The sequence below is a fragment of the Pomacea canaliculata genome, linkage group LG2 (genome assembly GCF_003073045.1).
Source record: "Pomacea canaliculata isolate SZHN2017 linkage group LG2, ASM307304v1, whole genome shotgun sequence".
In the NCBI taxonomy this organism is placed as follows: Eukaryota; Metazoa; Mollusca; class Gastropoda; order Architaenioglossa; family Ampullariidae; genus Pomacea; species Pomacea canaliculata.
This window is the reverse complement of record NC_037591.1, coordinates 25,441,836-25,454,904: the sequence shown is the minus strand read 5'-3', so window position 1 is coordinate 25,454,904 and position 13,069 is coordinate 25,441,836. Positions and strand designations below refer to the sequence as shown.

The window sequence follows — 13,069 nt, the reverse complement described above, 5'->3', positions numbered from 1 at the left end:
TATGCTACAAGACGAGGGCTAGAGCGTGCGGGGAAGGACGTTCGGGGGTGGACGTGACTCGAGTTCAAAATTCTGGTGGCGCTGCTCGCGATAAAAGCTGTGACATTCCAAGCAGCGGGCACCAGCACGAGGCCGTTTAAAAATCGATATGTACTCCCCCATCCTCATCCCACCCCTCCAAACCCTGTAGCAGAGGGGACTGGCAGAGAAGGAGAAGCAACAGGGTGTTCGTCGCCGTTACCCACGTCTCAGTCTACTTCCATTACAGCAACAACAGAACCACACCACCACCATCAACATCCTCACCACCACTGTTCCCTCCTTTTATGCAACTACCCTTCTTTTCTTCCGTTCCCTCCCTCCATCCCTGAACCAAAGATGATTAGGTATGCAAATGAGATGTTGCACGAAAGCGGGGCCGATGGTGCCAGTGAGTGAGTAAGCGATGCAGGAACTAGACTAGGCGAGCGCTCGGCCAGAGACGCGAACGCTGCGTTGCCTGCTCTCTTTGGGGAGGTGGAAGAGGAACGAAGTTTCTACGAGTGCTGCCAGCCTCCGTGGCATCGGAGAGAGAGAGAAAAGCAGGCTCGGTGTGTGCCCGGCATCGATCGCGAGGCCTGAAGCGCGGAGCGCGCGCGAGACAAGCATAGGTCTCAGTACTCAGTGCAGTAAGTGAGGCTCTGGACTCGGAGGATTGTGCTGTGAAAGCCTCGGTGGCAAAGGGCTGGGATCGGCGCCTCACGCGGCTCAGCGTCGCTAGCTTTCTCCGACTCTCTTTTAGTCTCTCCTTCCTCAGTCGTCAGGCGACGATCGTTATTTAGACTCCCCGAGTCGTGTGCAAGGAAAGAAAGAAAGAAAAAAAAAAAACCAAACCAAACCATCCCCAAGCAACAGGTAGGGGACGCGTGACAGCTCGCTCGCTCGTGCGTGTTTCTTCCCTTCTCCCCCCTTCGTCGAGTCTGCGAGAGTGGCTCCTCTTGTTTCTGCTGCCATTGGATTAGTGTCGTCCGTGGGGTGGTGTTCGTTTTCTCTCCCCCGTTACGTTTTTTTAAAAAAAAATTTTGCCCTAATTCCTTTCCTCCGTTTTCCCTCCCACCCTTCTCTTTGTCGCATGCACGCGCGCCGCCGTCGCCTGGAGTTACCGACCTTGATTCGCGACGACAGCGCCACACCTGTTGGATTTACAGATTGCGTCAATTCGCGGACGTGAAGTCATCTGCCAACGAAATCGGCACAAGGCATTGACGGAGGAAGGATACCATCTTCTTCTATTCTTCCGTCTGTTATCGATCATCACGTGATCCGCTGATTATCTGCTGCAGTGGTGCTGTAATTAGAGTGAACTATTGCCTGTCGTATCTGTCTATTCCTTGCTTAGCATCACTCAGGCGCATTAGTCTTGTGTCTAGGGGGTGTGCTTCTACCCGACTTCTTCAACCTGTGTTCTCTGAGGATTCGCTTTATTTAGCGCATGTCGCATCTTTACGACCAAGAACATTCTTTGTAGACCTGCTTCAAGTTACCGTGGTATTATTTTTTTGGTTTCACTGGCTCCAAAGAAAACCAACGCTGTGCGAGGAATATATTTGGGGCTGAGATGCTCCGTTTTCAATAAACATTTTTTTTTAATTTTGAGAGAACATCTTGGCTGGCAAGCTGAACTGACACGTTTAGTGTCTGCTGCTTGAAATATTGTAGACTGATACAAGGTGCCGCTCCTTGGTGAAAGCTGCCGATACCCAGCATTAATTCATGGAGACTTTTTTGTAATCCCTACTGCTGGAGAGGCCTTCTGCTTCGTTCGCGCATCGAGAGTTGTTTCCCTTTTGCTTCAGGAGAGGAAGCATAAGAATCACGACTGACGATACACCTTCCCAAAATCAACCTTTGTCACAATTCTCAGGAAATTGCCTCCAGCGACAACAACAGCTACACTGGCCACCTTAGTTCGCGCACTACGCCAGCAGTACCATCACCCCCACCAACCCCAGCAGCAGCAACAACAGCAGCAGCAGCAGCAACAGCCGCTGCAAAGCGAATCGTTGCTCGTGAGTCTGACGGCCGCCAAACGTTCGCTCTTGTCCAAAGGCAGCATGGCCGCGGTGTTACAGAACGGAGTACTGGACCACCACCACCTGACTCTTCAGGCGCATCACCATCGCCATCCGCTCAGCCTCCCCCCGCCGCACACCCATTCTCCCCAGCAGCACCCCTCCCACCACCACCCACAGGGTCAGGCCAGCCAGGGATCGACAGTGCCCATGAAAGACCAGGATGCCATCAAGCTCTTCGTGGGTCAGATACCGCGCAACTTGGAGGAGAAGGACCTGCGGCCAATCTTCGAGGAGTTTGGCCAATCTATGAACTGACCGTGCTCAAAGACCGCTTCACGGGGATGCACAAAGGTACACAGCTTTCTCTTGAAATACCTTCTTTTACTACCCGCATATGTAAATAAAGCTACACCATATGGGTGCGTGCCTGTGTGACTGTGTCTGCGTTCACACGCCTTTTTGAAATCGTCTTCTGTCTCTCCCTTCTCTACCAGCCACACTCACTATCAAATCCGTTTTGTTCATAAATTTCTGTTCCTTGCCTTCATTTTTCTCCTGCCTACATTTTCACAATGATCTGTATTTCTGTCACTCCTGCCGCTCAGACATCTCTTGTTGGCTTCAACCTGTACAATGTCAAGAGATGGAGGACTCACTCAGAATTAGAAGTCGTTTAGGTATTCTGTATGGCATTTGGAGTTGTGAATGGGGTCTAATAGGCTTCTGTCGACCTCATAGCCGGTCATCCTCTCGATAAACCTCTATTGATTTTCTATAGAGAGATCTTATACGACTGTGTACCGTCGGCTCAGTAAGCTCTGGCATCGGCTTGATTGGTTTTACATATCCAGTCCGCTGCCAAATAAGCTTCTCTTCCTTTGGGAAGACAGAACACGGGTTGTGTGTGGTGGGTGCGTAGATAAATTAAATATTTGGAAAGATCTTTGTCCTTGACTTTGTTGTATTTATTTAATTGCAGCATCACTTAAGAAATCATTAATGGAGCTCTTTGTGTCATTGTTTTTGTCTTCTGCCCATCCTGTCTTTCGTCAACTGTTTACATCTGTGCTTGATGATATGTGTCCATTACCCCTCCCTTCCGTTGTCGTGCGCAGTTTGTGTGTGTGAGAAGGGGGGGGGTGCGTGTGTGTATGTGTGTGAGTGAGTGGGAGAGAGAGGGAATTCATATGCGTGTTATGTTCACGTGCCATTGCACGATCATCTTCACATCTGTGACCACACGATTCAATTTGCTCTGCACCTTTCTCGCCGACACAGGGTCAGGGAGCTAATGCCTCCTGTTATCCTCCAGGTCGCTTGTCTGCCATGCGGATTACATGATGTTTAACATCCTCTTTCTTATTTGTTCAGAAAACGCAATAACACTACCTCGGATTTCTAGTCTGGGGGATGAAGATGGTTGAAATGCTAGCTTGAAGTGAAAGCAATGTTCAGAAAAAAATCTCTGGCTAATGACTGTTTGTATCATGTAACGGTGTGGCGACCATTCACATCTCAATAACTGACCCCGCCATCCGGCAGCCACTGACATCACCGCAATGCGATCATTAACATCAAAGTTTCGTGAGCGTGACGTGTTCATATAAGATAATTCTGAAGTTCTCAAGCAAACAGAAGGGGTGAGACATCTACAGCATGTGAAATCTACCCAATCCTACCAAAATGAATACCCGTCAACAGATAACCGAAAACGTTGAGCATTCATGCGCACAAAGCACACACACTCACAGACGGACAAGGAGAGAAAGGGGGGAGGAGGTATTAGGAGGGAGGGGTCAGGATGCAGTGTAGCTTTGTAGAAATATTGAACGGATCTTACACGTTGGTGGTAAGGCGCTGGCATTTAAACGCTCACTGTGTATGTGGGATCGATAGGGAAGATGCCAAGAAGATGCGAGCATCCCTACCCCGCTGATTGAACGCAGACTGTGCTCTGTATCGACGAACTGAAGGGCGTTGCTGAACTTCTCGCGCACTTCTTTGTTCTATGCCACTGCCACTGACACTGAGGTTGACGCTGACACTGACATGCACAGATTACCTAACTCAATACAGGGAACATCATCAACAGTCTCAATATGTTTGTCTATGTTATTGCGCAGCAGCCAATGTCTCACGTCCAGGCAGAACTTTGGTGCGTTAGATGAACAGATGAATAACTGAAATAAAGGCAGAGGGACAGATAGAACAATCTAAACAGACGAGCAGACGGATGGATAAATGTTGGTAGTCAGCGCCTAGTTGAGGTTAAAGAAAACCAAAATCCCATGGAAATCTTAAAGGTGCTGAGTTATTTGGTAAAAATAGCTTCAGAAAATGAACAGTCGGGGGTTTGGTAAGAGCGCCGTGAGATAGAGAGAAAGGAAGGGTCTGGAGCAAAAACGCATCCTGTATGAGAGAAGCCTTTGCACGAAAATGATGGCGAACCCGGGTTCTTCAGGATTATGAGAACCACGGAAAACGACCTCCTTTTAGCTGCGGTTTTCCGTTAATGAGAACGATTTTTTTTTTCGCAATAGCAGAATCCCTCCTTAGTCACGGTGGTTGGTATAAATATTTCACCCTGTTATCGCAAGGTTTTTTCCCCAACTCACTGAAAAGGGGACTTTCACTCTTCATGTCCAAGCACCTAGTTTCTTGCCTCTTCCTTTTCTAGACTACCACTTTCTTCCTTTGTTGTCCATCAAAGTGGTAGTCTCTAAAACGACAGCATCTCTAAATAGCTGTGTTCCAAACGGATGTCCCCAAATTTCAGTGATGCAAGCTGTCCGCGGTCTCAAAATGGCGGTGTCCCAAAGTGGCCCAAGCATCTGAGGTGATAGGTCTCTAGTCACGTGGTCTCCGGACTCTGGGTTGAACTAACGGATGTCAAGAATGTATGGAAATTTGGTCATCAGCCTTACTTTTGTTACCCGTATTGTTAAAAAAAAAAGTAGAAAAATGGATAAAACCTTCTGCTCACTCTACTCCGATCCTTCTGTTAGTTTTTTTTGCCAAAGGGTAGAAAAAGTGCTCCTTTGAAAAGCTCTGATGGCATCGCACCTGTGGAAGCTTTGTTTGGATGAGAATCCTCCAGATAAAAGAGAAGGCAATGGAGAGTTTAGACAATCTTACTTTGTTTTACTTGGGAAATTCCGCCGACACGCTACGTCCCAACCACGTCGTCCCTCTTGTTTTTTTAAATTTTTTTCTGAGGGGGGGGGGGGGTTTAGGGTTGGAGGATGGGGTTAGTTGACTCATGCAAATGACAAAAAAGGGAATATAACAATATGTTGCACCGAAGCGAATAACAGCAAAGAAAACACGAATCTGTTTGGCCAAGCACCTCCACGTCACGGGCGTCGCACGCGTGACAACAGCACCTGCAGATTGTGACATGAGAGCTGTTGCCATCGACCTGTAGTTACTGCTGAAAGAAGCCTTTAAGAGAAATGAATCGCTAAATGATCGATTCTGGAGGTAAAGCCATGGCAAGAGAGGCCTGCGGCCTTTATCACATCCTCGCTGTTTGTTCCTCTCCAACTGTGGCTGTAAGAGGCTCGCTGGGGAACAAGGGGAGGTAACTTGCTCCGTCGTTGGCTTACGTGATGTCACGTGTGCATCTGACCTGTCTTCGTTTTGGTTAACTTTGCTTCAGTTCTCTTCCCTTTTTGGCATGCCTCAAGATGTCAAGATGGTGAATGTATCCCCACAACATCTGACCAACCGGAGTTATTAATCACTAATTTACACTCTTCATGTCACAAGATAACACCACATGATTGGCTGTAGTAACGTATATACATCGTGAATGACGTAGCTGCTTAAAACTTCTAGAATAATTCATTTCTGTGTGAAGAACAATAATATTCTCTATTCACACTCTATTCAGTTCTTAACCCTTTCTTAACCTTCTTCATTCTCTTATTTGTCATTTACAATTCCGATCATTTGCTTGGTTTTTTTTCACGCTGGGGTCCTGTATGAGGTTAATGCCCCTGGTGTTGGGTATCCTTGTCGCCGGCAGCCATTACATCCCTACCTGTTGCCTCCTCCAGATCATTCTGTTATCCTCTCTGTATTTGTTGACCGCGGTCTCCTGAATGCTGAAACCACGGACATGATCGTCACAAACATGTCGGAACTGCAAGCGAACTTGTGAGACGGAACCCACACTCTTGTCTTTGCCTTGTATTCCACAACATATGCCTGCTTGATTTACGAATTCTTACTCTCATTAAACAATATCGGGCAGTATATTCATTACACTTAAATTTTCGAGAACATTTGTTACCTGTAGAAACTCTGAATTACATTTTACTAATACCTTCTTTTCTCATAATTCTTTCTTCCTGTCTCAATTTTTAGTGTAAGTCTTTGGTTTGCTTGGAATCCTGCAGTCGAGAGTCCAATCTGTATTTGGTGGAAGCGAAAATGGACAATCATTGTAGTACTTTTGAGATAAGGGAAGAATATAAGCAAAAAAGGAGTAATATAAAGAAATAAGAAGATAAGAGAAGTGATGGAGGTGGAGGTTCATTGGCGTATATCATGTAAGTAGATGTCGACAGGTGGTGAGCAGAGTTTAACTACAGATGTCACTGAAAGTGTATGTCGGCAAGAACTGATTACTTTGGCAGAACTCTTACTTCTGGATACCCGACCCGAGAAACTAGAATGACACTTTTGGAAGATGAAGAGCACACAACCACTCATAATGCCTTGCCGTGATGTCGGCTCTCTACAGATGCCCTCTGACCTCACACAAACGTGAGCCCGTCTTCTCCCCAAAATAATCTGTAAAGATCGGTCATTCATGTCTGGTCTACCTCACGATGTGCACACACCGTGTGCAGGGTACATAAAAACGGAAATAACGACGGATTGATTAGTCAATAAAAAAATGGAACTACAGCAATTTTCAATAGAATATGATAATGACAATGTGTTTGTGTGCTGGAGCGCAAACAAGAAATTAAAAATCAATGTTCAAGTAGAAAAACACACATAGGTACTAATTTATCAAACCCATGACTTGTTTAATCCTGTCATGCAAACTGTCCGCGTATTTACCCGCATCTTTCAATATTTGTATTCTTTGTATTTCTTCCTCTTTTTTTTCTACGTTGCAAAATGAAAAATTATTTATCGATACATGGATCCACGCACAAAGTTTGCTGACTAATGAATTTTTTTTATTAGTGTTTCAGAAATTTTAGGTTTATGTCACGTTCTAAAAAATAATTATTAATAATATTCTTAAGTATAAACATTATAACTAATAAAGTTCATGGGGTTTTATTTCGTATTTTTGAAACATAATTCGCGACTGGCTGATTTGTTAGACTTCGCAGGCTATCCCGAAGAAAATCCTAGCGAATGTAAACATCGTGTTCACCCTTTGTAGACCAGCATTTACTTTCGTAAAACAATGACAATCTTTTACAATTCAGTAGCAATCTTCGAACATTTTACCGAAGAAGGGGGAAAAGTACCTCATTCTCCAAAGCTTTACATCTCTGCAGTTTGACACTAATTTTATTTCACATACTTTTATGTACATATTTTGATTTTTTAATATCAATAGGGCTAATGCTGCCTGCAAACAAAAAGGACCATCATTTTTGTTTGTATAGGAGTTTTTACATACTTTGCTTTAAATTATGACGTTCACCAATTTCTTGTAATTTCGTAGAAATTTTCTTTTATTTGATCTCTTTAAATTCTCTACTAAGGGTTTAGTGCAATCATGACAAACTACCCAGAACTGCTGTCATTGCAACTTTGTCGTTTGTTTGTTTTTTTGTTTGTTCGTTTGTTTGTTTTTTTGCAAGCTTGCTGATGATTAGCTTGCTCTGTCAATAAACTACACTGCTGTACTCGAGACTGTTTATGGGTATTAGTGGGCAGTGACAAGACAGGAAGGGTGCAAATGCACCCCAGGTGTGGTGATAAGAACGAAACATTGACCTAGGCAGTTTGACATTTTGCTTCATACATGGATTTTGTGTATGTTATTCTTGTAGATAAATATACATTGTTTTGTGGAAACCAGTTTTGTAATCTGCAGAAAATGTGGGAAAATGTGTGACGGTCCCAGAGTCTGGAATTGTACAGACTGTGTTAAGTAGAGTAGTAATTCACTGACCAATGATATGGCAATATACAAACGCTTCATAAAGGGTAATAGACGTAAAAGTTTTTCTAAAATTTATTCTGGTAATGTTCGCTGTGTAAAATAGGCGTTTAAAAAAAATTCACATTTAATTTTTTGTGTTTTTTAAACGATTATAATTCTCTTCAAGCTCATGTTTCCTCAGAATAAAAGTGCAATTAGCGATGCACGCTTGAGTCATATGCCATTATTGGAGCCAAGTACACATCACACTTACCAATGAAATTGTATTTTTTTTTATTCTTCATTTAGGCTACTGAAAATTTATTTTAAAACAGCAAAATGTCTATTTTATTATCAAGCCAGATCGTTACTCCCATTAAACAAAGGCGCTGAAACTATAAATAATGTAATGTCTTGTTAACGACGTGCAGTCAATGAAATATTTATAACAGATTTTCTCCTCTCACGGATGTGGCAAGCCTTGATAAATTTCACAAAGGAATTTATTTTACTCATTCTGCAGTGTTATCTGTCGAAATGGATGCGCACAAGCCAGCATGGTGTCTTTTATCTGTTATTTTTAATCTTTAAAACCTTTGATTAGCTACTTTCAGGTTATTAGTGAGAAACACCTTTTGTCTGTTACTGTCTTATTCACGATCTTAGTCTAGACAATCGCTTGGCTACTTTCTTATTTATTAGCTCGGTTTAGCCAATCACCTGGCTACTTTGTTATGCACACCCTTAGTCTAGCCAATAGCCTGCTTACTTTCTTATTTATTAGCTTGGCTTAGCCAATCAGCGGGCTACTTTAGAATGCACAATCTTGGTCTAGCCAATCACCTGGCTATTTTCTTAACTTCTTTGCCATCTGCCACGTTTAGCAAAGTTTTTCTTTTAGCTTCATGACTGCTTCATATTTGACACATTTTTTTGTTATTGTATTCATTTTTTAATTCTTTGTTTTCTTTATTATTGAAGATATTTAAAACTTTCTTACTTGCGGATATGACTTTCGAGTGACTACTCATTTTGTGGTTTCATTGCTTAACTATTTTATTTATTTCTGATGAATTTTCTTATTTTTAAATCTCTTAATTTTAATTTAATGTTTTAAAAGTTTTCTGTTATTTTTTTGTTTAAGTTTAATTTTGAATGTTGTCTGAACCAAATTTTGTCACTAATTAACTCCCCTGTTGTAGGTTTCATTCTGTGGTAAGGTTCTGTCTTCTGTTTCCTTCTTTTCTTTCCTGTCTCTTCCTGAAATTTATACTTTGCTGCTTTTTGATGATTTGAGATTGGGTGGGGTTAGTCAGGATGACGAAAATGAAAACCTTTTCATTGCAGAGATGAAGTGCAGTAAAAGAAACATTAAGTGCGTGGTGATTTCAAAGCAAGTCATAAACACAAATGATGCTTGACTTTTATGAATATGAACTAAGAGTGGAGCGATATCTCTCCTGCATTTGTGAATGGTTAATGTGGAAATGTTGACTACGATTACTAAAAATATCTTTACTAAAAAATTGACAGCCTGGTATATTGAAAAATAATGGCTGCGATATTCTATGCGATGTTTGTTGAGCAGAGTATGAAGTAACGTTCACGTTTGATGCCAGGCACTCGTCGAGATCCGATGTAAGAGTACAAACCCTTTGAGCATAGGGTCAGGTGATCGAGCTTACAAGCTTGTGAGTGGACAACTTCTTATCCAATGGTAGATAAAGACAGTAGAAAGTGAGGACTGGGGCCTACAGGTCTTCGTCACTATGGCCAACAACAGGAGCAAATGGAGCGCCACGAAATTTAACTTTTGTCTCTCACTTACCTCTGTTCTTGTCTCTGCTCTTCACGAATTGTCCCGAGCTGTGATGAGCTACGACTCCCACAGCCTTGCGGAAGACGGTGACTACGTCGTTGTACGTGAGATCAGCAACACGTGATCTGTCTTTGCATTAGCCGTGGGCTGGAAAGGCTCCATCGAGAAGAGGCTTTTGTTCAGACAGCCAAACATCCTGTTCACAGCTATCTCCGCTCCTCTAAAGGGCTCTACACAGCTGTCTGGTCCAGCGCCCCTGGACGAGTACCTTTAAGGCATCTCTCACTCCTCTCAAGGTCTTCTTTCTGCAGGAAGACATAAAGGAAATCAGCAACGGACGATGTAGAGATTTGAAAGAGAACGAAAAGAATAAAAAAACATGCAGTTAGCCCCTTCGCGCCATGTAAACGTGTGGGTGAGTAGCGTTCACGGTATGCCCGTCGTTCGTAGATCACCACCTTGTTAAGGAAGTTACTTACTTGAGGTAAGTGCGGAACCTCAGGCTTTATTTGGGAGTTCAGACGGTGAGGTAGGGCGTGCCGTGTCGCCCTGTGCAGGCTTTTTCTGTCTTTAATGTAGGGGGAACATTAAACCGAAAGGAATAAACAGTCAGTGGTATACGATCCCAGAAACCGCGACAGCTGCGTGGTGTTGTAAGCCTGTCTACTCATGTCAGCCATTTTGAAAAGGTGGCCTCGAGTGGAGAGACATACTGTCTAGATTTTTCTCTCGAACAGACAGCAAATTTCACTGGTCCCGTTTAGTTCGTAAACATTTACAAGTCCCGTCCCGTTGTTATCTATCTGGTGGGAGACTCAAATAGGCTATAAATCTGTAAATTAACTACTGGTGTTGTAGTAGTGGGTCTGGTGGGGGCCAGGCAGTGTAGTGGTTAAAACACTCGCTTGTCAAACTTGCAGTGAGAGGCCTAGGTTCAGATCTTGTCTCGGGTCACTTTCTACACGTGACACATGTACGCTGGCCCTACATAAAGATGATGACAGCTTCTGATTTAAATAAATAAAATAAATAAATAAAAAAGTTTTCTCTTAAGCAGGCCTTACTGTTAATGCGTGCTATTATTTAAGAGATTTAAAAATGTAATCTGTCCAGCTGACACAAAGAAAGCAAAGCAGCCACCAGATGGCGCGGATGAGGCAGCAAATGATGCTAGTCTGCAAAGTGATTCGTAAAAAACAACATGGCGCAGGCACAGAAAACAATCCTAGATAATTAATGAGGTAACAGAAGCACAGACGACACCACGAGACAGACAGGCGTCATCTTGTAACCAGTTAAACAAAGGAACATCACCATGATCCAGTTACTGGCAACAGAATTAACATATAGGGAAACAACTCATGTAGAGAATAAACACCTGATTCCTAATGATGGCACGAAATGTAAGTAGTCCTTTGCTCTCATTTGCGCCAGCGCATAAATGGGTGAAGACCCGCCACTCACCGACACTAAAACAAGCAAAAGCAAAATCAAAAGAGTAAATCCCTCAGATTGTTTGCTTTAAAAATCGGAATTTACAAAGAATTTGCAAGTTAATATACACATAAGACTGTCTTGTCAGATTGATTTCTTGTTTGCATTTGCATTTTACATTTTCTCTTGGCTTTGGATCGACGTTTTCTCTGTAATAGGTGCATGTGCGTACGTATATATATATGTATGTGTGTATGTGTGTGCGCGCGCGCAGGTTTATCCGTTTAGTGGATGGTTGGATCTCAGTTTCTAGAAGCAACAGCGGGTTTCTTGCAGCGCTGGCAACAAGGATTTCGCCGGAAACCTTTTTTTTATCACTTCCGCCATCGCGAGTTACGATGACAACCAAAATGGCAGCAGAATCACGTTCCGGAACAAACAAACCGGATTCCATGAAACCAGTTCGCAGATACCCGCTTCCCTTGAACTTCCATGGCTTGAGTGTGAATTTTTCTAACTGACATATTGTCATATATCTTCATCATCTTTAGGAACATTTCTGGATTTTCGTGCACGCAAAAGAGGAATCTAATTAACAAAACATCGGGTAGAAGCGTCAACTGATTCATCAGCAGTTTCGTGTCTGGGTTGGAAGAAGCTGACCAGTGACGACCACGTGCACCACGTACCATGTCGGAGTTCCACGAGACATTTTGTGGACCACTCGTGCCAGACCCTTCATTCTGTGACGGGTAGGCAGGCGTTATGCTCACAAACAAGTCTATCAGGGATCGAGTACCGCCGCTACTACGGCGCCTTAGATGTTAACTTACACGAAACAACCCCGGGGAGAAGATGAGGACTTAATTGCATCCGCTCTTCAATGCCCGATTAGGCTTATTGGCATAAATAAGGGCGATGTAATGTTTCTGTAGATGCAACGTCTTCCCCAGGCGGCGCTGCTCGTACAGAATAGGGATCGCTTTCCGTGTCGGAATCCCGGGTGCTCTTTGCATTCCTTTTTCAATGAAGGATGTCGGGTGGGAGGCTGGGCATGGTAGGGAAGGGTGGGGCGTGAAGTACAGACTGGTCCAGGACAGAAAAGGCTTTGATGGCGAAATATTTGTCGTTTCTTTAAAATGTTGGTGAGGGAAAAAAAATGTAGATTACCAGGTGGGACCACTTCTGTGAGGGGTTTGCACGTTCTCACATGTATGCACGGGTTTTGTCCGGTTCGCGCTTGTTTACGGTCTTTAGTGATTACTTTTATGATGCTTTGTGACCAGTAATATGCCGTTTCTATAAATGTTGATGAATCTATTACTTTGGCTTCAGTTCGCAGTTTCTAAGAATCTATAAACGACGTTAAGGGAAGATTTAGTTTGAGATCGCCATGCTCGTGTAACTCGACACGCCGTAGCGATCCCAGTGCTCTTGAGGTCTTGGGGGCGGGTAGTGAGTAGGGGAGGGGGAATAAAAAATTTACATCGATGGCGGGACCGAAGCGACGGTGTGACGTCAGCGGAGGCCAGCGGCCGTTAGTCGTGACCCGGTCGCAAACCAGGAAAGAAGCGGAGTGGGGGAGCCGTGATCCCACCAGAAGGTCAGGTTAGTCCGGGTCAAGACTGCCTGGCGATGCACGCG

At 43.7% G+C, this 13,069-nt stretch overlaps 1 protein-coding gene across 1 annotated transcript in view; it reads left to right on the top strand.

Annotated features, from left to right (window-relative positions):
- Nucleotides 1–490: 490 nt before the first annotated feature.
- The window catches only part of LOC112556494 (CUGBP Elav-like family member 3-B), a 204,510-nt gene continuing 191,931 nt past the window's right edge, over nt 491–13,069 (top strand). Inside the window, 2 exon segments of the mRNA XM_025225554.1 lie at nt 491–2,352; nt 2,355–2,405. Of these exon segments, the coding sequence (XP_025081339.1) occupies nt 2,094–2,352; nt 2,355–2,405 (310 nt within the window). The 5' untranslated portion in view covers nt 491–2,093.